Source organism: Brachionichthys hirsutus, chromosome 21, assembly GCF_040956055.1.
Source record: "Brachionichthys hirsutus isolate HB-005 chromosome 21, CSIRO-AGI_Bhir_v1, whole genome shotgun sequence".
NCBI lineage: Eukaryota > Metazoa > Chordata > Actinopteri > Lophiiformes > Brachionichthyidae > Brachionichthys > Brachionichthys hirsutus.
In genome coordinates this window covers 2,564,987-2,591,048 of record NC_090917.1, presented here as the reverse complement: position 1 = coordinate 2,591,048, position 26,062 = coordinate 2,564,987, and the positions used below count along the sequence as shown (strand labels likewise).

Here is a 26,062-nt window from a genome sequence, read left to right as displayed (position 1 = left end):
ATTGTCCTACATTTATTGTATGTATAATTTTTTTGATTCCTCAACCATGAAAACAAACCTTTAGCAATTGGATTCAAATTGATATCATTATTAGTTTAGAAGTTATTGACAAAAATCACACTTTCAGTAATGGCGGATTCTTCCGGATCTAGATCCGTAGCAAAAACAGAACCTCCTCGACGGAGGTAACAATTTACATTCAGCGGGTGATTTTGAGCCTTTCATCATTCCGGCAGCAAGAAAGTTCACTTTCAATAATATTTATTTAAACACGAAGTAGCCTCTTAATTAATACTGCAATGCAGGTTCAGTTATGTAGAGAGAAAAGGTCCTTGGCTGCTTGAATGTTGAATAATCAACCATTAAAAAAAGCTGTTGGGTGGATTGACTTCAGAATGAAAACGAATAAGAGAAGAGGTTGACAAGCTTTTTGTACGCTGGAGTGATTTTCTTTCCCAACATTCTGTTGCTACGGCGATGCATTTTCTTTCTCCACTCACACTGCAGAAGCAGTTCACTTTAACAGAGGAGCAGTCCAGCTCCTATTCGTGCTGTTATCAGGTGTGAACTATGCAGCGAAGGTGAAAGTATGCACGCCATGCATGGAAGTTCTGCTGCACAAGCAAGTTCTTGTGTTGCTGCAGACGTCAGGAAATACACCAGGTGTTCAATAATACTGCTGTATGTATTAAAATAAAGTGAATTAAATGAAGGCGTCGTTACAAAAAACATGGGTGGGGTGTTTGCTGTGTGTCTGCACACACCAAAAAAAGTTCATATCATTTTGGTACTGGTTGAAAAAAAGCATCCAAATGTAAAACTTCCATTTTAAATAGAATTTATTGATGAGAAAAGATCTCAGAATGAATAATTTCGACATAGTTTTCTCGCATTGTTTAATGTTTAAGGACCATCTACATATTTTGTTTTCCCCGTGGCATTGACAGAGAGGAGCGGTGTAATGCTCCTTTAATGGCAGCCTTCGCCTGATTGAGTGTTTTCTTTTGCAGAATGGCTTCACGCCGCTGTACATGGCGGCGCAGGAGAACCACATGGATGTGGTGCAGTACTTATTGGACAATGGCTCAAGTCAGAGCATCGCCACTGAGGTAAATAAAGGCGAGGAGAGCGAGATGCAGAGCGACCTTAATCACCGTGGCGCCAACAATATGCAAAATCATCCTCAGCTCGAGGATCAAAAGCCCCTTTTTTTTAGTGCTCTTTTTTTTTTTTGTCTCCTGAAATATTTTTAGAACAATAAAGAATCTTTGTTCCTTTTGCTGGATCCAAAATGGACCAGAAGGAAATGAGCGTGACTCTTAAGGGACGCCGCACACCTTCTGAAAGCCTTAAAGAGGCGAGAATTGCGTCGGTTTTGGCGCAGGGATGCTTGTGTGTATATCATTAGGGTTGTGTGTGTGTGTGCCATGGAGGGTGTGTTCACTTCTTTGTTGCTTGTGCAGCATCTCTACAGGATCTCTGGGGGGGGTTTGATGTGTGGGTGTAGAGATGCTGATGAGTTGGTTTTATCCAGACAGTCGGCGCCCCGGCGTAAACACACGCCCCTCCAGTGTGCACATATAAACACACACACACACACAATCTGTGTTTTATTTATCTGTAGCCTTAATTCATGGCTCCGTCTGTGTTGAACGGGTTCGTGTGATGTTTTTGTGTTCTCCCGAGCGCCTTGGTTTTTAACCCAGTTGCATCTAAATACCCCCCCACTCCCCCCACCCCCGAGAGACGCTGAATTTCCACAGCAGTTGCAGAAATGACTGCATTGCCAAAGGCTTTTTTACATTTATTAGATATATGCTTTGCTTCAGGTTAATCTGATGACGTCTGTCGATAAATTCGCTGTTATTTTAATGTTTTGATTTAATGTTTTGTTTTAAAATGCAAAAAACCACACTTGACACACAATGAATTTTCCTTTTCACAGTCAAAAAAGGAGTGAAATGTAATTGTATTCTCTGTTTGCGCTAATTATATATATATAAAAAAACAACAACAACGGTCTGTCGAGCAGACTCGGGGATGAGGTTGGACGCTGCGTCGTCTCAGCGACAGCCCCGGCCGTGTCTCAACTGTTCCTGCTGCTCCACAGGACGGTTTCACGCCTCTGGCGGTGGCGTTGCAGCAAGGACACGACCAGGTCGTCTCCCTCCTCCTGGAGAATGACACGAAGGGAAAGGTGCGCCTACCTGCGCTGCACATCGCTGCACGGAAAGACGACACCAAGGCCGCCGCGCTCCTCCTCCAGAACGACCACAATGCTGATGTGGAGTCAAAGGTAGGCTCTGTTGTATTTATTTATTTCAGGCAATGACAAAAAGCACACAAAACAAAACAACCCGTGCCACATCGCACTTGCCGACACTCGCCAATTCAGCCTGAAAGGGAGTGGGAAGAAGAAAACATATTTAATCCCACCCCTTCAAGAAAGACGTCAGTCTTTTTGTTGTCTGAATGCAGCCACGTGGATGTGTTTGATTTCAGTTCCTCCGGTTCTGAACATTTAACAGTCCATCAGTTGTTGTTTCCCTGTCCTTTGGTTGCATTATCACCCGTCCGAGTCCGACAGCTGTGTGCTACCATGGTGCTGCTGTTTCCGTTGTAGCTGTGGTGCACTGTTAACCGCCCCATTTTGTCCTCCTCCCTCTGCTCGTTCTTTACTTTTCTGACCCATCCCTGTTCTCCCTTCTAGATGATGGTGAATAGAACAACAGAGGTACCTCTTCCTCCTCTTCCTCCTCGTCCTCTCCTTGTTCACTCACTCACGGTCACCATTGCAAAGCTAAAGCCTTCTGCCTGCAGCATGAATGCTACATGCTGGCCTGAAAGCTTTTTTATTTTTTAGCTAACGGCGGTTTTCTCCTCTCTGACTGTTTTATTGCATGCGTCACTTTTTTTTTCTTTAATGGAATCCACTAAGTTGCTGCTTTTGTGAACAGCTGAAATGAATATTATTAGAAATGTATTTGCCATTAATATTTTTCCCCTATCACAGGCAGGCGTCTGCCTTTTTTCACTCAAAATTGTGTGTAATTCTGTAAAAATACTCACAAACATTTGCGTTATTATTTTGAATTGTACGAAATCCTCAGCAGAACGACTGTTTGTCACACTGCGATCGAGCGGAAGTTGTATTTTTTTTGTCGCGGTGTGTGTGTGTGTGTGTGTGTGTGTGTGTGTGTTGCTCCTGATATTAAGCCCCGCCCTCTCACGCATCACCGTCACCAGGCAGGTCATGGAAGTCCTGATGGTGTGAAAGCGTTCCTTTAAGAACTATAACATTAATTAATAAAGATGCATGTTCACCTGCATGCCTATTAAAGTCTAGCACAGAGGAGTGGAATTTCTGGGAACTGAGAATAGTGCTCAGTAGACGACGCACCACTGCCAGGGGGGGGGCAGCAGATGCACCACGCCATCCAGATCTGCACACTCCATTTGGCAGTTTTTGTGCGATCCTACCGACAACCAAACTCAGGATTACTCAAAAGAACATTGTGGGATGGTGTCTTGTGGCTTTTTAGTGCAGATCTAGATCAAGAGATTTGGTGGTTTTCACATTTTCTTTCATTCCTGAGGGGATAATGCCTTGATTTTGATGTGGATCCAAACATGAGCCCATATCCAGTGGTTTTAAGTGGCAGAGGCGTGTGCTCGGCTGAATTAATTCTAGTTAGAGTAAAGTCAAATAAAGAAAAGTAAAATCCGGCCCTTTACCGCACGCTTGGCCCACGCTCAGTCCTGGTCTGCTGTGCTTCGTAGCATCCCATCATGCTTTGCTCGTGGCTTTTAACGAGTGTTATTTTCCTTCTGTTTCTTTGTGTTTTAAAATATTCTCTCTCTTTCCGTCTTGTCCTCCTCTCAGAGCGGCTTCACTCCCCTCCATATCGCAGCTCACTATGGAAACATCAACGTAGCGACGCTGCTGCTTAACAGAGGGGCAGCTGTGGACTTCAAGGCGAGGGTAGGTACAAAGATAGCTCCGCTGCAAGCATTCACTGTAAGGATGTACTTATGCAAGCCCCCCCCCCCCCCGGAATCCGACACTGGCACGTAATTCTACAGCTGCGCTGGTCGCTCTACTGTCGGACAGTTAAACGTGTTGCTGATGATCCTCTTGGATGTTAAATAATGCTGAAAACTATTTCAATGTAGTTTTTATTTTTGAAACTTCCCAAAAATCAGTGTGGCTTTACGGTTCACGGTTAATTTAAAGGATGGAGTTGGTGTGTGCTGTCCTTATATCAACATATTAAAGTAAAAAGGATTTTGTGTTTTGAAAATGGGCAAAAACAACTTGATTATCTCATCCAGGAAGCAGGAAGTAATTAAAGTAAAGCATCATATGTGTCGGCCATTCATTCGATGACAGAAATGAGGAGCAAAAATGCGAAATATTAACACTTAAAATGATAATTCTACATTATTCTTTAAAATAAATAACCCCAGTCTACAAATACGTGAATCTTTTAAAACAAGATAAATCTGTCCAGAGGTTTTGACAGCGCCGCTGACGTTTCTGGAATTGCTCCACAAGAGGGCGCCATTCATCAATCCTTCCTACGACAACTCCTCTGATTCATTTTTTGTTGTTTGCAGATAATGTTTTTGAAGAAAGTCCTGCAGTTGATTATATGTAGTATAAGTATGCAGTAGCATTACGCTGTTCTGTGTTACGTCACGCCTCTCCTCATCCTCAGAATGACATCACGCCGCTGCACGTAGCATCCAAACGAGGAAACAGCAACACGGTGCGACTGCTGGTGGAGAGAGGAGCCAAAATAGACGCACGAACCAAGGTGATGCACGCACACACACACACACACTATTTTATGTGAGGGTTTTTAGATTGGCGGAGTCTGACGCCATGTCGCTGGGCCTTTCCGTTCTGCTTTCACAGGACGGCCTGACTCCTCTCCACTGTGGAGCAAGGAGCGGCCATGAGCAGGTGTTGGGGATGCTGCTGGAGAGAGGAGCTCCAATACTGTCAAAAACCAAGGTGCACCTCCTCCCTGTGTCTCCTATCACTCTCCCTTAATTATCATTCTCCCGCTTGTTTCTACTTACCGCTTTCTCCCTGCCACCTCCCCAGAACGGTTTGTCTCCCCTCCACATGGCGACTCAGGGCGACCACCTGAACTGCGTCCAGCTGCTGCTGCACCACGAGGTGCCCGTGGACGACGTGACCAACGACTACCTGACGGCGCTGCACGTGGCCGCCCACTGCGGCCACTACAAGGTGGCGAAGGTCATCGTGGACAAGAAGGCCAACCCCAACGCCAAGGCGCTGGTGAGGACGAAAGGATCTTATCATTTTACTGATTTGTGTTTTGTTTTAATCTGGTGAAAGAAGGTGGAAACATGTTTGTTTTTGTAGTACCTGCTTCAGCCACAGGAGGCAGACGTTAGCCACCGAGGAACACAAAATTCTGAACTGGATTGAATGTGGGTTTTTTTTATTTTATTTTACCTGATTCAACAGATGGAAAAAGAAAATTCAAACTTCAAATCAATGCCCTTTGACTTTTTCCATTTAGTCTCATAGAATCCAATGAGAACACATTTTTAATAAAGTATTAAAAAGAGACTTATTCATAGTAAGTCGTTGTTTTTTTGTTTTTTTTACCATTTAACCATTTTTTAAACAGATTTAATGTATTATATGTAATATAATGACACCACTCTTAGAAAATGGAACAAGATTGATGATTTCAACCAAAAATCTCTTCCTTCCTTCCAAATCTTTAATTTCCTCTCCTGCTCCCTTCTTCCACTCCCTATCCAGCCCTTTGTAAGTTTATAACAAAGAGATTGATATTTGAGAATTTAACAGAGAAGAAAAAGACACAGGAAAGTGAAGGAAATAAGAAAATCAGACTTTGTAACCCACGGGCGGCGTCTTTGAGAAGGACGGCTATCTCCGTTCGGTAATGGGAGACGTCTGGGTGTGGTTAGGGCGCCGGGGCAGAAAGAGAAGGAAGGAAGAATGAAGTCATAGGATTAAGCCAGAAACCTCAGTCAAGCAAGTAAAAAGAGGGAGGGAGGGCGGGGTCTACATGTTGGCAAGACAAGCGTGGGTTGTAAAAAGGAGTATCTGTTTCAGTGCGGCGTGCTTTATTCATTTATTTAGACGAGAGTCGATTATTTCCACACATGTTCCTCTGCAGAGAGGTTAAGAGAAAAAGTGAAAAAACAGAAGGGGATAAAAGGGACTGTTAACTGTATTTTCCACTTGCCGGTCCAGATTTTGTCTGCCCTGCAAAGCGACACACACACCACGAGTCTCTGGGATTAAGCGTCTGTTCTTTCGTTTCCGCTCTTCTGTGTCGTAGAATGGTTTTACTCCTCTGCACATCGCCTGCAAGAAAAACCGATTCAAGGTGATGGAGCTGCTCCTGAAGCATGGAGCATCTATACAGGCAGTCACTGAGGTTAGTGTGTGTGTGTGTGTGTGTGTGTCGGCATTTGTGACATGACAAGGCATTGCACGGGCAATAAATATGTCATGTATAAAGTAATTATCTATTATTTTCTATCTATTATATTGAAATCAAGGCATCATTTAGTACATTTATTTAAATGTGTTCCTTCCTCTCTCTTCTCCCGACTCAGTCCGGTCTGACCCCGATCCATGTTGCAGCGTTTATGGGACACGACAACATCGTCCACCAGCTGATCAGCCACGGGGCTTCGCCAAACACCAGCAATGTGGTCGGTTCCTCTTTCTTTCACATTTCCTTAAAATATGCAAAAGTAATCCTGGTTGTTGCTTTGAAACAAACATAACTCATGAAACTGTAATTAAATAAAAGTGATTGAAAAAAAGTCCAAAAGAAATTTACATGGATACAAGAAAACTTTACGGGTTCTTCCTTACCGAGTTTAATCAAAATCCTCCCGAGACCTTGTAAGTAATAGACGACAGAAAGACGGAGATGGAGGGAGACTGGAGAGGAAGTGAGCAAATAGTGGCACGGAAGAGAGTGAAAATAAGAGGGGAGTTAGTGCTGCTTATTTAACTCTTCAGCCCACGCTGTGTTTGTGGTCAGGTTACCGTAGTAACAGAGGATTATAGGATGTCATTATGGTCAGCTGGGTGTGGAGAGCAAGGGGTCTCTCTCTTTCTCGCTCTCGCTCTATTGCTTTATGCTATATATCGTAAATCAGAAGTTTGGAATACCCATCAATCCCTTTTTCTTCTTTGTGTGTGTGTGTGTGTGTGTGTTCCAGAGGGGGGAGACGGCCCTCCACATGGCAGCGAGGGCAGGACAGTCCAATGTGGTCCGATATCTGATCCAGAACGGAGCACAAGTCGATGCCACAGCCAAGGTACGCCACACATGTGACATTTGAAGCCACGCAAGGCTTGTCCCTTTAAATAGACGTGGACGCCATTCGGCTGCGACGAGCCGCGTGTCCATAAACACTCGGGTTAGAGATGGAGTGATGACTATGACTATCCTCAAAATGCACATAATCAGAGGTTAGAGACTCCTTTTCCTAAAAGCTGTGTTGTCTTGGCGATTAACAATCGTTTCCCAGGACGACCAGACTCCGTTGCACGTCTCCAGCCGACTCGGGAAGCAGGACATCGTCCAGCAGCTGCTGGCTAGCGGGGCGTGCCCGGACGCCACCACCAGCTCTGGATACACACCTTTGCATCTGGCCGCCAGGGAGGGACACAGGGATGTGGCTGCGGCGCTGCTGGACCAAGGAGCTAATGTGGCCATTTTTACCAAGGCAAATATCACACACACACACACACACACACACACACACACATACAGACACACACACACACTCCAAAATCAGATGCGTTGGGATGGCGTAGAAGAACACGATGAGCAGTCGTCTGTATTTTACGCTGAATCTACTGTGCAGTAACTCATCCCGAGTCCGCTGCAGGACGCCGAGTATTATTATTAAACTCGCTCTGGGACTGAGCAACTTGAGTTCCAGTTGATTGTCCGCCAGCGGGGAATGTAGGTCAGAATAACTTCTCTGGGGAGTCTTTCTTTCTTTGTGCTTTGCTCTTTTTCATAAATTCCAGTTAAATCATAACAGAGCTTTTTGTCGGCAGCGGTTTCGACTCTTGGAGGAAAGTCCCTCCTGTCTTAATGCAGCCAGAAACAGAAGAGGTGCGTTTTTTTTATCATGCTGAAGATTGTTAATTAACAAGAAGCACAAAGCAAAGCAGATCCTGGTTGGACTTCTCCTGTTTTCACCATCAAGGACTTCTGAAGAATAAAAATGTGTGCTCCTATTTTAATTATTTCAATTTTACTAAAGCAATCTCACGAAAATATTCAATGTGGTGCGAGCTGCTGGTCTGGATTCTGTCGAGTCCAGTAAGCATTGCTCACCGCTCAGTGTGTGTGTGTGTGCTTGCAAATAATCTACACATGTGCAAACATACAGAACTGGGTCGCTCTCGCCTGCAGGGATTATGGCGTCTGCATTACCTCATAGATGAAGAATCTGATCTAAAGCATGCTCGGCCCACATTGCCTTTAATTAATTTCGTCAGTTTGAGTCAGTTTCTCGTGCGGTTGTGACACAAACCCTACGAATGGCTCAATTATAAGGGATGGAGTTCACCATTCCACCGATGAACTGAAGCCTCCTCAACAGCCATGGATGAGATCGTGTTTCTTTCTGTTTCTGTCTCTCTCCAGAAGGGCTTCACGCCTTTGCATGTTGCTGCAAAATACGGGAAGATCGAGGTCGCCAACCTGCTGCTGCAGAAGAGTGCATCGCCTGACTCTGCTGGGAAGGTAAGCAGTGGTGTAGAGACAGACTATGAGCTCCCACAGATTCACCGTGCACACCTTCACAGCTGCCCAGATGTTTTCTGCACTTCTCTGTAGGTAAAAGCACCGTCTAACAATGGTTGTGTGTGTTTAGAGCGGATTAACTCCACTGCATGTGGCCGCACACTATGATAACCAGAAGGTGGCGCTGCTCTTGCTCAACCAGGGAGCTTCGCCGCATGCTGCCGCCAAGGTGAGGACCGGTCGACGAGGTTCTGTTGAATTTTCCTGAAGCTTTAATGCACTGAAAGGAGGCTGAAAGGCTTTCAATCACCCACATAGCTGAGGGGAGCTCTGTGATTGGCTGGGGGGGGGGGGGGGGGGGGCTGCCACTAAAGCTTACAGAATATAAAATAAGTCACAGAAGAAGTTTTTTTAAGCTACAGAAATATCTTTGATTTCTGGGCAATAAATCCATAAAATAATACTTTCTCATTATATGTGTACCTGTATATCTTTATTTTAACTACGCACAGCTGTATAGGAAAAAAAAAAAGGAAAGACTGGGTTGAGGAAAGAATTTGTTCACGTATTAAAGTAAAGAAACTTGTTTTGTTGGTTTTAAATTGCTCTTTTATTTTAGTAATTAATTTAAAGGAACATTTTGACAAGTTTGGAAAAGGTGCTTTTTCGCCTCCTTGCAGGGGCGTCATTTTTATATCAGTGAGCCAAACACAAAGCTGATCCAGCAGCTAGCTACCATTAGCTTAGCATATATACATACACACGATGCTTTTTCTGCGTGAGATATTGGCAATCAAAGACACTTATGCTGATGACACCGCTGCTTACATGCGATAGCAGAAACACGCCTCTCTCTTCCTGCGTGCCCAGAACGGTTACACGCCGCTCCACATCGCGGCTAAGAAGAATCAGATGGAGATCACCACCACCTTGCTGGAGTACGCCGCCTCCACCAACTCGGTGACTCGCCAGGGGATCACCCCTCTGCACCTGGCGGCGCAGGAGGGCAACGTCGACATAGTGACGCTGCTGCTGGCTCGAGACGCCGCTGTGAACATGGCCAACAAGGTACGACTTGTGAAGCCTGGCGTGTTTGTGTGTGGTGTAAACCCGGTTTAATGGCCAGCTACACGCGCGTGCCAGATATGTAGCGTGTTTTCTGTGCCCTCAGTCTGGTCTCACGCCGCTTCACCTGGCCGCCCAGGAAGACAAAGTCAAAGTCGCTGAGGTCCTTGTCAACCAGGGAGCCGCGATAAACCCCGAGACCAAGGTAATGACTGCCGCTTGCCCTCAGTGGTCAATAGGAAGCCGTAGCCGACCGTAGATGGGGGGGGGGGGGGGGGGGGGGGGGATCAAGCCATGCCTTTAGTTGTTTCATTTTGCCTCATTCTGTGAGTGGGAATCGTCTCGGTGCATCGTGAAAACGGCTTCGTCGTTTTGATTCCTGTGTCATCAGCTGGGATACACCCCTCTCCACGTGGCCTGTCACTATGGCAACATTAAGATGGTGAGCTTCCTGCTGAAAAATCAAGCCAAGGTCAACAGCAAGACCAAGGTAACCCACAGAGCTTATGAACGCATGCATGTTTGTTACAAACCTACCAGACGGTATGTATTAATTGTCCATCGGCGTCTGTCCTGTCCTGTCCTGTCCTGTCCTCTGCAGAATGGCTACACGCCGCTCCATCAGGCTGCACAGCAGGGACACACACACATCATCAACTTGCTGCTGCACCATGGAGCGTCGCCCAACGAACTCACTGCTGTTAGTAGAGCCGAACACATTTTACACGCGGCGTATTTAAAGTCGACTCGTGGCCTTTGCAGCTCGAATAGGACGTTACTTTAGTCAGGTTTAGTTTACCTCCTTATAGAAGCACTTAGAAGTTGATCCTCCTTTTGATCACCTGATACTCACCCCTGTTTTTTTTTTGGCTCCTTATTCCAGAATGGGAACAGCGCTCTGTCCATTGCCAGGAGGCTCGGCTACATCTCCGTCGTCGACACACTCAAAGTGGTCACGGAGGAAACGCTGACCGCTCAGGTGCGTTTGTTTCCCAGGGGTGCGCATACTTATTAGAATGAAACTCGAACATTAAATTTAACAATACATTGTTACATACTCCTTCTTGGAGTTTAATGTGAAACACCGCCAGGATGCGTTTCATTTCATATTCAGTATCTTAATGCTGATTAAAAACGGTAAACACCTAATCTATCATCAACGCTCGCCTTTTGTTCCGCAGACGGTGACGGAGAAGCACAGGCTGAACGTTCCAGAGACCATGAACGAGGTATTGGACATGTCCGATGATGAAGGTAGGGATTAGTAATCTGTATGATTATTATTCTAATTTTAATCGGGGGAGGGGGGGGTGACCTTTATTTCCTTCTAATCAGCAAATGAAAATGCAGATTTGTCACTTTGTCAGTGCTTCATCCAACTATGATTTTACTATGCAGGTGATTATTAATTTTTTCCATACTTTTTGGTTCCCTTTCTGTTCTAACCCTCTCCTCCATCCCACTCACGCAGTCTGTAAAGCCCCCGAAATGATCACAGAGGAATATATATCAGATGTGGAAGAAGGTATCTGCCGTCTTTTCTTTTTTTTCCGTTCTTTAACTCTTCCCGCTTTGCATCTTTGTGCCACTTCTCTGTTAACGTTTCTAATTCCAGGCTTCTCTTCCGTGACTCATTTAACCCTTTATTTGCTCTTTGTCTAATTAAAAGTGCCTTAATGTCAACGTGAAATTGTTAGTATTCTAGTGCATTTGCACCTGCAGCGCTTTCATGCATCAAAATGCAGGGAACGTCTTCCTGCTGGTTGCCATGCCGACGGTCTGCATACGACATCGTAGCGCGTCTGAGCGATTTCTTTTCCCGGCGTGAATTAGACGACCTCACACTCGACCCTTTGTCTTTGGAAGCTTGTCGGCGATCCTTTCATTATAGTTTCACACAAATGGGAAGAAAAGACGGTGCCAGCTGGTGCAGTGTGTGTGTGTGTGTGTGTGTGTGTGTGTGTGTTTACGTTGTGTGTCGTGGTTTCTAGTTAAAAAGACTAAACTTGAACTCTATTGAACTCTTTGTTTGATTTGCTCTCGGGGGGGCTTTTAGAAACTGATGGTGAAGAATAGCAAGCGTTCGTTTTCTCGCGGTCACGTGTGTCTCTTTTTGCAGTCGTCGGTGTTTAACGCTGCTAAATCCAGGCAGCCTTTACAGTTTTAATTTTTATTTTCTGTTAAATATGAAATGCAGCTCATGTAGAACGGCCTCGGCACAACGTCATAAAAAAGAACATCCGTGCTATGAATGATGGGATATTTAGATTTAGAGCGTTTGTGTCTCAGATGGAAAATATTCCTGATGGCAAAGACACTTAAAAGGATTTCAGAATAAATGCTTAAAGGTTTGTTTTTTTCTTTTGTTTAAACAGACGTGGATTTAGGAAATGTCTGCGTCAGCTATTCCTGTAAGTCCAAAAGAAATGGCGACGTCGCCGTAACGAACTGCATTCACCGGTATGAGGAGGAGCTGAATTGTCTGACTGCCGTTTGTTGTGTCGTTTCTCTACTGATTTGCACGTTTTGGCTTCACGCTCGCGTTGTTTTTCTCGTTCTTGTTGTAGAGCTTTAGCAGCCTGTCCGTCTTTCATTCCTGATCTAAAAGTACATGAGCTGTAATTCTATACACACACACACATAGGTATACCAGATGATCGCTAACAACATCAGCTATCTCCAAAAGCGCGCACACATTCCACAATCTAAATTAGAAATAGACGCTGTACGGTTTTTCATGTCACCAGCAGCATCATTTCAACCAAGGCAAATCAGAGCAAAGAGAAACGAAAGAAGAACGACGGAAAAGAAACAAACCAGTGTCTGAAAAACCTTTTGAGGGGTAGAGCCTGAAGAAGAGCAGTGGGGGGGGGGGGGGGGGGACAACAACTTATCACTCACCAGCTTACTATTTCTGTCCTGCAGTGAGTCCTAGGTATCTGCTCACACACACACACACACACACACACTGGATAATCCCGGAGCAGGGTGGGGAGGCGGGAGAAAGATGATCTGTTTGTGTGAGTGCCGGGCTGTGTGTGAGAGAGAGAGAGACAGTCAGCACACACAGGAGAGAGCGACAGGGAGTTGAAGGAGTGGAGGGAAGTTTGCTCGTGGGGGGGGGGGGGGGTGAAATCCTGCAAACGGGGACTGAATGAAGTGCTTCAGAGCGGGGGGTGAGTCTCCACGCGGCTCCGGACACCACCCGGAGAGTGAGTTTCGGCAGATGGAATCTGGAAAGGGTGAATGTGGGGGGAGAAAGTTTAGAGGGGGGGGTGTAGCAGCAGGGGGTGGGGGTCTCCGGTGCTTTGTGGTTGCTGGAATGCCTTCCTTTTCTCTCTCGTCATTCCTCCGACTGCATGCACTTTCTTGCCACTCACTTTTTTTGAGCTCCTCCTCTCCTCCCATCTCTCCCTTGAGTCGGTTGCCACCGGTCCCGTCAGTATAGGCTTCGGACCCGGGAGAGGGGGGGCGGGAGAGTACCACGCCGCTAACCGTCGTCCTGCTCGCTCTGTAAAGTATGTTTCAAACTCTTTCTTAAAGCTGGAAATGACCCCGTTTGCTGCGAGGATGTGGCGTTCAGCCAATCTGTTGCCCTGTACCTGACAGTAAACTTAAATACGGAAGCTGTTGCTGCTGATGCTGAAATATAACACAGGTTGTATTACTTATTGTTTTTGCCGGCGTTGGCCTTAAAAAGCCTTTTTTTCCGTCACCGACAGACTCGAACTGAAAAACAGCCTCTGGGCAGAAGCTCCATCGATCTGCATGTCTGCCGTGGCCTGAATGGACAAACGCACACAAAAAAAGGGTCCTTTCATTCTCTTTCCACTCAGCTTCCATCGCATTCCAGACGGTGGAACTGACCCGGGTTTTGGACACGCCCACCTCTGATGAGATAACTAGCGTCTGATAAGAACGGACAAAGACTTCTCCCATGTTAACCTTCATGTTAACCTTCGTCCGGCAGGTGATGACGCAATGACGGGGGAGACAGACAAATATCTGGCCCCCCAGGACCTGCGGGAGCTGGGGGATGACTCCCTCCCCCAGGAGGGCTACGTGGGCTTCAGCGTTGGGGCGCGGTCGCAGAGGTAAGCCCGGTCTCCCCATCCGGTTTTAATCGATACCACCGAAAAGCTTGTTAAGGTCAGTCATTGTGGGAATCAAACCTGTGTGTGTGTGTGTGTGGAGGGGTGTGTGGAGGGGGGGGGGGCGTCCCAGAGTTAAATTACACAAAAATATTGATTCCTGTGCAATTCACTGAAGAGGGAGGGGCTATTGAATATCTGAGAGGTGACACACATGGACGCTGAGCCACAGAAAATGAGAAACATGTTCGATTCTCTGGCCTCGAGTGCCGGGATTGATCAACAGTCCCCGTGTGTGTGTGTGTGTGTGTGTGTGTGTGTGTGTGTGTGTGTGTGTCTGTGTGTGTGTCTGTGTCTGTGTGTGAGCCTAAGCTCACTATTGCCCATCAGTGTTTAAATCACTCACACATGACCTTGCAGCATCAGTTTAGGCTCACAGAGCGCGAACGCCATCCGTGCCGTTTCTGTAATGAATCCTCTTTGTTGCTAACGTTAGCATCGTTAGCCTCTGGAATCATTCTGCCAACCCACATCCCTGCTTTAGCTTCTCTTCCTCGTTGCATCTTTCTGTCCACTCCTCTGTTCACCGTCTTCTGTTCTCTCCTCGTGTCCCTTCTGTTAGTCCCAAAGTCAGGTAAGGCTGAAGGCATGACTATAGCCCCCCCCACTGCTCCCATTCCATCACTCCCCCTCTCCTGGCACCCCCGAGGCTCCATTAACAACTCATGTGTGTAACACATATTTAGTCTTTCAGTTTGACTACTAACATTGTGATTATTTTATTTATATATTTTTGTGAGTACTGTGGTGAGACTTGTGTGTTGCGTTTGATTTTTGTCTTTGATTGTGTTTTCTGTGTCATTTGAGTTTGTGAGTTATTCACACAAAAAATGGAGCTTTGCATAATTTAGATTTTGGATTTTTTTTTGATTGAGCTTCCAGGGACCTGAACTGAGATATCTGGAGGCAAAACTGCAAACAGTGGGCAGAGTAATCTCACTGCATGCCTGCAAAACGCTGAGAATTATATGCGCAATTTGAACAATACAGTTTAGTAGCAGCTAATTATCTGCAGCTTCTCATCCGTGTGCCTAAAAGCTGCTACGCGTGCTAGCCTCATCATTCACATCATTCTTATCTGCTTAACTTTCATAAGCTGCTCTGCTTGCCACGTTTTTTTTCTTCACACATTCACCTTTCAAGAGGACTTTATTGTTAAACCTGCCGACACGGTCGACTGCATTTGCATCTGGAATTCTGCACATTATTGTTTTTAAACTTAGCAGCCGTTGTGAAACAGTTATTTTCCTTCCAGCTCCGGATTCTGTCTCTTGAAGTGCATCCCGTTCTCACCTTGTGATTGACAGCTCAGGTTCCTGGAAGCTGCATGCATTTAATGTCTTTTTGTTTGTTTGTTTTTCTTTTCACTTTCATACACCTCCCTAATATACCCCCCCCCCCCCCCCCCAACACCTCCTCATTGTGGCTCTTGTCTTGGTAATCCGTGACCCCTGTGGCAACCAAGCCTCCGTTCCTTCAGTTCTGACAGGTCCAACACTCTGAATCGGAGCTCCTTCACGCGGGACAGCATGATGATAGAGGAGATGCTGGCACCCAATAAAGACATGGTATGCACACCGACTGGACGCGTTTTTTCCTCTCTCTCTCTGTCTTTTTCTGGCTTCCGTCTTTATATTTCCACCCCCCCCAGTCCCTAATCTGCGAGCCATGAACTTTACGAGACGCTCGGTTCTGGTTTGAAATTTGTCGAGCTATCTCGGTGCTGTGCCCAAAAAACTGTGCTGACATGACGATGACCAATTCTGTCGCCAAACTGATGACCCGAGTTTAGTTGCTGCATTTCGGCATTGTTGTTGATAAAATGGGAGGGATTGTGAGGGAAAACTGGAGTAGACGGAGCTGTGCTGAAGTCCGAAAGCAAGGTCCAGATCTCTCTCTAAGAACACTGAGCCCTAGGGAGCGTGAGCGTGATGACATGACTTACGGGTGTAGCGGCTGCTGAATAACAGTGTGTCTCCCGTTATGCCGCTCCAGATTCTCCGTAAGGAAAGGTCTTTCATTGTAGAGCAGCACAACAAGGTAGATGTTCCAGTCGACATGCACTCCTTCATCCAGTGCATGTGGGAATACGTCATTTTTCAGTTCTTTTGCGTAGTGCAATGCATTTCTGCAATAAATACAGAGCATGTATTTATATTTGTTCTTGATTTAATAATTAGTTATTATAGGGGAAGCGTTTGTGATAATATTCTGAAGAATGGCCCGGAAATTAGCATCCGAACTCTGGACATAAAAGTGCTGCTCCAGCCACGTTTAATTAATTTAGTGTTGTTAACTTTATTTAATTTTTTAGAATATTCAGTCATGACAGATCTTTTGGGGCTTCTGATGCATTGTTCTTTATTTGTCTCGCTTCTATCCATAAAAATACATTTCTTTTGAAGGTTTTCTTTTTGACATTTTTTAAAGGATGTTCTGAATTGTGAATTGACTCCAACATTAGCTGCCTTATCTATATTTTTCTCCTTTTCTTGTTCATTCATATGCATGAAAAATTCCCTGTACCCAACATGGCAACGTGGACACGCTTGTCTTTCCTGCTGCTCATGACCTTGGCAATGACCTTTCCGTCTCCTCTGCAGCACTTGGCGGCGGCCAAAGACAACGACGACTCTCTGAGGAGGTACAGCTGGACTCCGGACACACTGGATAACGTCAACCTTGTCTCTTCGCCAGTACACTCTGGGTAGGTTTAAAAGGAAGAAGATGAGGGGGAGGAGAGAGGGAAGAGAAGGATCAGGGAATATTATAGAATGGAGAGCGAGGCGGACAAATTAAAGATAAGAGCGTGTCTTTGTCTGCGTCCACTTCTTTGTCCTTCCTTGTTGATTTTCTTCCTCATTGTCGTTCCCCTTCTGGGAACAGCTCCTATCTGCTCCTCATCTCCTCTTACTTTTACGGATCTTACAGTTATTTTTGCTATTTGGATGTACGCACACGTGGTATTGCATGATGATGGCGTGGTCCCAAACATGCTGGTCAAAGCTCTGAATATCCAAGTCATTGACATTGATCGGTGTTGAGCCAATGCGAATGTTCAGGTAAATCCTTCACCTTTGCAGCAGCAGCAGATCCTCACGCTTCTCACTTCATAGTGGAAATGAAGGCGCCGCAATTTAAATCAAGACGCGTCGACCTTATGGGAAATTTGATTTCTGGAGTTCGATGGATCGATTGCCAAATCAATAACACGAACCTGCAGCCGGGAGTCCGTTAGCTTAGCTGGAATGAGGGGACTGTTGTTGTCTAACAGTCAAGTTTAAACCAATTCCAGTCTTTCTGTTGAGCTAAGCTAAGCTAACCAGCTGTTGGATGTAACTCTGACTCCCCACCAGAAAGCAAACAAGCCCTTTTCCCCCCCAAAGTGTGGAATGATTCCTTTTAAGGCCTCTTTGGGGATCAGTGGCTCTCCTGATGACAAAGCTGTTGTTGACCTGTCCCTCCTGCGTTGCTTTGTCGTCCATCCTGCAGTCTTTCCTCTACTCTGCCGCAGTACGACAGCAGGTGATTGAATGTGATTGGCTGCCGTCTTTATCCCCCCCCCCCCCTCCATCCCACCACCGTGCTTGTGTAACATCTCGTTTCCGGAGGCGTGCACGCACCCTCCGCTCTCTGTCCACCCATAACATCTGTGTTTGCTCTTCTCACATGTGAACTGTGTTGCAGACTTGATTTGTAGTGGTTCGGATTTTGGGCTCTGTGTTTGTCTCCTTTGCTTGGAGGATATTTGCGAGTCCCCGACTGATCAGGGGTCCGTGTTCACCATTTATATACTGTATAGCAACCACAGATAACATGTGTGTTTGCTAATCATAGTCATCAAAGGATTCATTCATGCCAAATGACACGTACAAACTAAGAAAACATCTCATTTATTAGTGTGTGTGGATCTGTGTGTGTGTGTGTGTGTGTTACCTCTAAATACCACAGCATGGGAAAGGGTCTCACTTCAACTAAAGCTCTTCTCTCCATCAGTAGAGTTGTTGTTACACTGATTTGTACATTCATTGTCTTCCACCCCCCCCCCCCACCACCTTAATCTCTGGTTGTCTCTTTGTCTCCTCACGTGCTCCTTCTTCTTTCTCTTTCTCGTGTCTCCTGTCGCTCTCTGTCTCTTCCTCCTCCTCCTCCCCTCTGTTTCGCTCTCCGAAAGGTTCCTGGTCAGCTTCATGGTCGACGCCAGGGGCGGTTCCATGAGAGGGAGTCGTCACAACGGCATGCGCATCATCATCCCGCCCAGAAAGTGCACGGCTCCCACCAGGATCACCTGTCGGCTGGTGAAGAGGCACAAACTGGCCTCGCCTCCTCCGATGGTGGAAGGCGAAGGCCTGGCCAGCCGGCTGGTCGAGGTCGGCCCGGCAGGAGCTCAGTTCCTCGGGTAAGATTTAGTTTCTGTAAATCCTCACAGATATCGTCGCTTTATTGCTTATTTGTCTCCCTTTTTTATTCCAACACTTGACATCGCCTTCCTCCTGCTTCTTGCATCGCCATCTCCGAGCCGTCAGCCTTTGTGATTGGAAGCGTGTGTGTGTGTGTGTGTGTGTGTGCACCTGTAGCGGTAGCTGAATGGCGAGGAGGTGCCGCTGAACCGTTTGCTTGCAGGCGCCAAATCCGAAATATATTTCCAACAGACTCATATCTTGGGATCTGACGTGAGAAATGCATTTCAACAATGAAACGCGGCAGACTTGATTTTATCGTTCATAAAGATGTACCAATCGACATAATAACAAAAGTGCAACTTGCTGTTCCTCTGGTTCTGGGATGCACGCACACAATGCTTTGTTAAAATGTCCCGCCTCCGGCCCATCCCTCTGCTACCGTCTCAGCGGCGCAGCTGCAGTGTCCTCCATCACCCCTTTGCAGCGCTAATTCAGAAAGGCGAATGAATTAGGAGTTGTGTGTAATGGTCTACCGACACAAAGCTCCACGCTGTGTGCTTTTACTGAAACGTGTGTGTTTTGTGTATGTATGTTGGGTGTGTGTGTGTGTGTGTGTGTTTCATTATCTTGCGGACAGTAAACTACATCTTCCCAGAAAGCTGCCAGCCCTTAATGAAGGCGAGAGCCTGGTTAGTCCAGTGCTACAGCTGGGACCCAGAGGAACTAGATTTGTTGGGTAGGAACCAAACATGGCATCCCCCCCCCCCCCCCCCCCATCTCGATCCTCTCCCCCTCTGTGCCTCTCCCAAGGAAACGACATGACTGAGGCTGATCCACGCCAATGGATATGATTTCTGTCACCGCCTCTTTGACTTTGATTTATTTATTGGATACACCATTACTTTTATGCTCTGTGGTTGCCATGTAGTTTTGGGAAGAAATCAGCGGCATAGTAACTATTGATGTAAAAATCTTTTGAAGAGAGGACAAATAGTTTTCCTACTCAGGTGAGGATAGACTTCTTACCTCCAAAATTCTTCCTAAAACTATACAACGTAATTGTGTAGTTCCTTTCCGGGTCACTTTCATTTAGAAGCTTTCATTGGGCTTCTGATGTCACTGAAAGTAAATGTTTTTGATTGGCTGTTTGGGCTGGACTGCGCTTCTTGGGCATGAGCCTTTTCCTCCTCAAGCCGAGCACCATCCTGCTTCCATGACTGTCACTTTTACGTCACCTTTTCGGATCCGTTTTACGTCATCTCGCAGTTCTTCTTTGTGTAATTCATTCACTTCCAGAGCCAGTGAGTTCGACCCGAGTTGCGTTGATGTGAGCAGGTGTTTATTCCGTGAAGCAAATCCAAATGTCAGGAGTTCAGCTGAACTTTGACTTACTGTTTAATCATGCTTCAACTGATGTGAGACAAATTTCAATAATGATTAAATGAATAGATCAACAAAACAATGTTAAATTTTTGGCGATGCAAATAAATGCATTTTCCTGGGTTGATTGTTGGAGGAGTTGATAACAGATAAGTTTGGGTGCACAGCACTGGCGGCTTGTCGATTCCAGCCTGCAATCCCCAAAATGTGCGTTCATGCCGGATCCGGTTCGTCCAAAGCCAAAATTATGAGGATTTTTTACGCCGATAATCGATAAATGTAGTTCCTCTGATATCTCCAGAGTGGTGTCACTCTACTCTGAGCGACTGAAAAAGACCATGGTCCTCAGGTTAGAGTGCGTTCATCTTTCTCTCTCTCATGATGCCGTCATGCCTTCTTTGAATAAGAGCTGTGCAGCTTTCTTCTCCGCTCTCCTCATTCCATATCGTGCGTCCCGTTGCGTCATACCGGACGATGACATGCACTCCGAATCGACCTGCAAGCATAATTGAGTAAAAATAAAGAGTGATTAATTAACCCGTATAGCTAATTGAACCTTATTTCCATAACATGCACCTGACCAGACCTGTGATAGTGGAGATCCCTCATTTTGGCTCAATGAGAGGCCAGGAGAGAGAGCTGATCTTACTGCGCAGCGAGAACGGGGAATCCTGGAAGGAGCATCTGTACGACTATAAAAGCGACGATCTCCATCAGCTCCTCGGTGGAATGGATGAAGGTGGAGCTGCTTTGATACATTTCCTTTTACTTGTCTTTTGGTTTTGTGATTGCACGACCTTACTATCCGATGGCACAGATGATCAAGCTGGCACGATACTAGCAAACACATTTTGGTCTAACCCAGTAAATGCTGCTTTTCTTCCGCAGAGCTGGACAGTCCTGAGGAACTGGAGAGGAAAAGAATCTGCCGCATCATCTCCAAGGATTTCCCACAGTACTTTGCTGTCGTATCTCGAATCAGACAGGAGACCAATCAGATGGGACCCGAGGGTGGGACTCTGTGTAGCCGGAGCGTCTCATTGGTTCAAGCTTCCTTCCCAGAGGGCGCGTTAACCAAAAAGATTAAAGTTGGACTACAGGTCAGCTTCCTTATTTTTTGGGGGGACCCTATAAACCATAGATATGGAAATGTAGAAATGACATCAAAGGAGACGGAGGGAAGATTTGCCTGTGATCTGTGTGTGATGAAACCCAGTAATTCATCACTAACGCTTCTCTCCCAGGCCCAGCCGGTGCCCGATGAAGCTGTGAAGAAAATCCTTGGCAACCGAGCAACATTCAGCCCGATTGTCACCGTGGAGCCGAGGAGAAGGAAATTTCACAAGCCTATCACCATGACCATCCCGGTCCCGCCCCTCTCAGGGGAGGGGCTTACCAACGGCTACAAAGGAGACTGTACGCCATGTCTCCGCCTTCTCTGCAGCATTACAGGTGTGTATTCTTGTACTCGTGTACGTCTATTTTTTGTGAGGACCAGCTCCAGTTTTAGATCTGAAGGGGTTAGATTTTGGATGTTAAATGTTAACATCTGGGTTAAAACTGAGGATGTTTAAATGCATTATTTTGCAAAACTCTGAAAAGTGACACCAGATGCCTGCAAGCGAATTTAAGATTGACTTCTGTTGGAAGTTGCAACTTAAAAATGTCCCTCCGTGTCACCCATACATTATATGAAAAAAAGAGAAATACCTTTTTATTTAATTGCATCTTTTTAATATTTTTCCTGTATCTACCAGGTGGGACATCTCCGGCACAGTGGGAAGACATCACCGGCACAACTCCTCTCACCTTTGTCAATGACTGCGTCTCCTTTACCACCAATGTCTCTGCCAGGTGAGACACTCTACACTTGCTGCATTTTCGGGATGAAGCCATTGCTGGTTTAGGGAGAGATCATAATTTTATGTTCCACCTGTGCAGGTTCTGGTTAGCAGACTGCCACCAGATCCCAGAGACGGTGGGCTTGGCCACGCAGCTGTACAGGGAGCTGATCTGTGTGCCCTACATGGCCAAGTTTGTGGTGTTTGCCAAGATGAATGACCCGGTGGAATCCAGACTGAGGTGCTTCTGCATGACGGATGACAAGGTGGATAAGACCCTGGAACAGCAGGAGAACTTCGAGGAGGTGGCCAGGAGCAAAGACATAGAGGTGCGTCATAATTGGTTATAGTTATTATTCATCCTTTTGGGATTTTGGAGCATGAATTATGTAATGTATGTTTTCGGTTGGATAAAATATTCATCAAATGCCAAGCTGTTAAAATACAGATCTTTAATGTGGGGTCATGTTGCTGGCTTCAACAAGGACCTGAAGGAGTGATTGTTGTTCTCGCATCTGTGACGTGGTCCCTCAGGTTCTGGAGGGCAGGCCCATCTATGTGGATTGCTATGGAAACTTGTCTCCGCTGACTAAAGCTGGTCAGCAGTTGGTCCTCAACTTCTATGCCTTCAAGGAGAACCGTTTGCCCTTCTGTGTCAAGGTACTACAACCGGTCTGTCAACCATGCGGCCTCATTCTCAGGCTGGAATGTGGAGATGGAAAATCCATGAATGAAAAAAAAAAAACCAGACAAAATGAAAGTTACCGGTACTAAAATTACAAGACGGTTATCATAAGACTACAAGACACAAAGATGGAGATCAGCAGCTAATCCACCTTGGTAGCTGTTAAATTACTATAATTTCAAGCTTTGTTCACCTTTCCTTGCTGACTTCCACATAGAAAAACCGGTACTTACCTGCAATTATCATCTAATGGAGATATTTGCTTGAAGCTTAAAAAATCGCCCCTTGCAGCACAACTAATAAGGGCTTCTTGCTTCACTCCTCGACAAAGACGCATTATCCCCAATGCATTTAACAACCAGCTGCACATCCATGCTCACAGTGAAGATACATTCGGACTACCAACAACCGGAAAAGGCAACGTAAAGAAGTACTGTCTTCCATCTAGGTGAGAGATCCGAGTCAGGAGCCCTGCGGTCGTCTGACGTTCCTTAAAGATTGTAGGGCCATAAAAGGCCTCCCACAAACGGCCGTGTGCAACCTCAACATCACACTTCCTGCAGTGAATAAGGTAACGTGTACTCGCCATTCTCTGTTGTCACCTCATGACCATAATCATAGTCAGGGTTAGGCGTTTTGCCCCGTCATTAAGGATAAAAGACGAACGTTGGCCACGGCCACGCTACCTCCACTGTGTCTTTTATCTGTTTAAAGCTTCTCTTTTGTATATTGGCTATCTTTGTCGTGGATTCTCGCCATTGGCTGTTTCATCATTTTCCAACCTATCCTTTTGATTTGGATGAATTGCTCTCGGCTGGGGGGTTTTTTGCAAAAGGCTCATTTGATTATCTGGCTGGCTTTCGTGGCTCGAGTTTATTTGCCGTTTTTTGCTTGTGAGAGTTGGCGCTTTTTTTCCCCGCTGTTTCATTTGCTGAAGTGGCTTCTTCTCTGAGCTTCTATCAATCACTCCTTTTTCACACCCTGATGTTTCTCCCCCCCTGCTTTCCATTATGTTACTCCCCCTGTTTCTGCAATGCATCTTGGGAACCAGGAAATGGAGTCAGATCCCGAGGAAGAGGTAAACCACACCTTCCCCACCATGAACTTCCCTGTCCACTCAGACCAGCAGCTCTGCTCATCATAGCCTTATTTTTCCTGCTTCAACAAGATCGATACAAGCTGCCTTGCTCAAAGCAACCTTTGCTCAGTTTTGCATGACATATTGTAGATGTGATATAAAAATACATGAAACAATTGTGCTTTATAGCCGATCCCAGCTCCTTCCACTTGTACACGTGATGCAAGTGGCTTCGGAGTTACGATGTCCTTAAATTAAGATTAAATTACCTTAAATCCAAATTATTAAGTAGAGTTTGACTAGGTTGGCATAGCAACGATTATTATATTAAGTGCTATCAGTCCTAATAAAGAAATTGTGCAGTGCAACATTTATGTTAATGACACTAATGCGGACTATTGGCTTTGCCTTATTTTGACATTTTAAGGTCCAAATGTTGCTCATTTGGCCGAACCATCCATTGCAGGGTAACCTAGAACTGATGTGTTGTTTACTATTGTTGCAGACTGAAAAGCCAGAGCGACGTCATACCTTTGCATCCCTAGCCTTACGTAAGCGCTACAGCTATCTGGCCGAGCCTGCACTGAGTGAGTTTGACATTTTCACTAACAAACCCTTTGATGATTATAATATTGCCAATTTTATTGGATTTAATTAGCAGTTTTAATTAACCCGTACAATGCGTGATCAATATATAAACGGATGTAACGTACTTATGAAATAAGTCCATATCGCTCATACCCACGTGCCGTGCACCCGTTCACATGCTTGTTTACAGCATTGTTTGCATGGGCCAATGAGTTGTGGTTTTTGTGTTTTTGTGCTGTGTGCTTGCCCACATTGTGAGTTGTGCTTCTTCTGGGTTTGGTTGATTAACCTCTGGCGAGTTTTAGAAGTTCAAACTGTTTTTCTTTGACTTCCCAACACAATGATATGCAGGCTTTGGGGTGGTCAACGGAAAATAGTATCTCTCTCCTCCGCTGAGTTTAAAGCTCATTTTGGTGTTGTGATGGCGAGGTGGCTTTTTGTGAACCAAGAATGCATGTCTGGAGGTTCGAAGACTGAGTTTTGCTTCTTTTTATGTGTTTCGTTTCAGTTTTTCATACGCTGTGCTTTTTAGCAAAACCTTCTCAAACTTGCATGACAAGATGTGCTCAAACATAGAAACAGATTTTAGTCATATTTTGTTTCTAACATAATAAAAGACAAATGGTAACCTCTGCAGCCCCTTGGCTCTATTGTACCAGTGTCTAAATTGTCTATGGGGAATCTTTCATTACATTTCATTACATTTTTTTCGTTTGGCCAAACAGATAAAAGGCACTTTAAAAAAGCAGATTGAAATTATACCCAGAATCCATACATGATTTTAGAACCCGTGAAGTCCAATAAGATAAGTTGTATTTGTGTTTATCCTGGTGCATTTGTCTCGCCATTTCTGTTGTCAAATTGTGTCAATGCCATCATCTTTTAAAATTTACTTTGCTGCTGTATGTGCATTGTTCGTTGAAATCATTTTGTTGCTCATGTGGTTGAGTCATCTCCTAAATAACTTAGGGTCACAACTTCTTGTTTTCATAAGTCCATCTTCAAAATGCTACATTTTGTTGCCTAATACAACAACTGTTTTTTCTCTTCTTTATATCAGGACTGATTCACTGACCAAATCTTCCCCCTCTGATCTCTTCTTCTTTCACATTATTTTTTCTTCCTTTTCCATCCCTGATTTGATTTACTTTTACCTGTTATTATTCTGTTTTCTTTTGATTTTCATCGTTTGTACACCTTCATATGAAGAAACAGCAGTTGAGCGAAGTACAACAGCAAGAACACTGCCTGCTGGTCACCCTCACAAACCTGTCTTTCCAACCAGACCTTACTCACCATGGTCGACTGCTCCTATTACCATCCCTGGCCAAACAAGGCCCGCCGGAGTGGGGTGTTCCCTCACATCTGCCAATACACCGGCAGACTCACCAGCTGCTTCTCCATTGAAAACTGCCTGGCCCGTCTCCTCCCCTTCACATGCATGTCCTGCAACAATCAAAGCCACCCTTGGAGGTCCATCGCCAGGACTTATCCTGTCATCCCCAGTCAAATCAGTTAGTGAAGTAATGTCCTCGTCACCCAGCAGGTCTTACAGGTCTATGCCTTCACCCATCAAAACTGTTGCTCAAATGGGTCAGTACCCTGTCCAGGCATCCGCCGGCCTTGCGTGCTCTGGAATCCTATTTAAACCTGCCACAGATCCGGCTTCTATCAAAAGCTTTGCTTCAGCTTACACATCGTCTTTCCCCCTTCACTCAGCGACGAATGGAGCTGTACAACCAGCTCAAGCCACTGCGCCAGTATCACCAAAGACACCTTATCACATTTATAATTCTAACCTGCCTTTTAAAACTGCCCTTGGGTCCAGCATTGCAACAGATGCTGGGGTATCTAACCTGTCTTGTGGTAAAAGCATCTCCAGCCTGTCCTCTTTGAAAACCTACGTCGATTCAACACTTTCATCGAGAGGAGGGAGAACATCCCTCTCATCTCCCTCCTCAACTGGACTGACAACTGTTGCTTCCTCAGAAATGATGAACGGATCAGTCTCGCCTGTTAGGAATTCAGTGTCCTCCTCCACGCCATCCTCCCCTTCTTTTCGGCATTCATCAGAGAGGA

General features: G+C 45.6%; 1 protein-coding gene and 1 long non-coding RNA gene across 2 annotated transcripts in view; one reads left to right on the top strand and one right to left on the bottom strand.

Moving 5' to 3' along the window:
• The window catches only part of LOC137909774 (ankyrin-3-like), a 53,558-nt gene that overhangs the window by 9,531 nt on the left and 17,965 nt on the right, over positions 1-26,062 (top strand). The window contains exons 5-39 of the mRNA XM_068754197.1: positions 1,011-1,109; positions 2,111-2,296; positions 2,711-2,734; positions 3,884-3,982; positions 4,719-4,817; positions 4,919-5,017; positions 5,111-5,308; positions 6,351-6,449; positions 6,631-6,729; positions 7,249-7,347; positions 7,561-7,758; positions 8,694-8,792; positions 8,923-9,021; positions 9,663-9,860; positions 9,964-10,062; positions 10,249-10,347; positions 10,459-10,557; positions 10,741-10,836; positions 11,039-11,111; positions 11,329-11,382; positions 12,233-12,268; positions 13,828-13,951; positions 15,474-15,576; positions 16,612-16,715; positions 17,501-17,533; positions 18,183-18,407; positions 20,376-20,530; positions 20,680-20,891; positions 21,036-21,243; positions 21,549-21,645; positions 21,733-21,961; positions 22,167-22,292; positions 22,766-22,888; positions 23,369-23,395; positions 23,901-23,982. Of these exons, the coding sequence (XP_068610298.1) occupies positions 1,011-1,109; positions 2,111-2,296; positions 2,711-2,734; positions 3,884-3,982; positions 4,719-4,817; positions 4,919-5,017; positions 5,111-5,308; positions 6,351-6,449; positions 6,631-6,729; positions 7,249-7,347; positions 7,561-7,758; positions 8,694-8,792; positions 8,923-9,021; positions 9,663-9,860; positions 9,964-10,062; positions 10,249-10,347; positions 10,459-10,557; positions 10,741-10,836; positions 11,039-11,111; positions 11,329-11,382; positions 12,233-12,268; positions 13,828-13,951; positions 15,474-15,576; positions 16,612-16,715; positions 17,501-17,533; positions 18,183-18,407; positions 20,376-20,530; positions 20,680-20,891; positions 21,036-21,243; positions 21,549-21,645; positions 21,733-21,961; positions 22,167-22,292; positions 22,766-22,888; positions 23,369-23,395; positions 23,901-23,982 (4,099 nt within the window). The remainder of the gene's footprint in view (positions 1-1,010; positions 1,110-2,110; positions 2,297-2,710; positions 2,735-3,883; positions 3,983-4,718; positions 4,818-4,918; positions 5,018-5,110; positions 5,309-6,350; positions 6,450-6,630; positions 6,730-7,248; positions 7,348-7,560; positions 7,759-8,693; positions 8,793-8,922; positions 9,022-9,662; positions 9,861-9,963; positions 10,063-10,248; positions 10,348-10,458; positions 10,558-10,740; positions 10,837-11,038; positions 11,112-11,328; positions 11,383-12,232; positions 12,269-13,827; positions 13,952-15,473; positions 15,577-16,611; positions 16,716-17,500; positions 17,534-18,182; positions 18,408-20,375; positions 20,531-20,679; positions 20,892-21,035; positions 21,244-21,548; positions 21,646-21,732; positions 21,962-22,166; positions 22,293-22,765; positions 22,889-23,368; positions 23,396-23,900; positions 23,983-26,062) is intronic.
• On the bottom strand, positions 6,161-12,690 carry LOC137909776 (uncharacterized). Its single transcript, XR_011106021.1, has 3 exons — positions 12,675-12,690; positions 10,395-10,483; positions 6,161-6,376 (listed from the first exon to the last, which is right to left on the bottom strand). It is a non-coding gene; the product is annotated as an uncharacterized lncRNA (long non-coding RNA).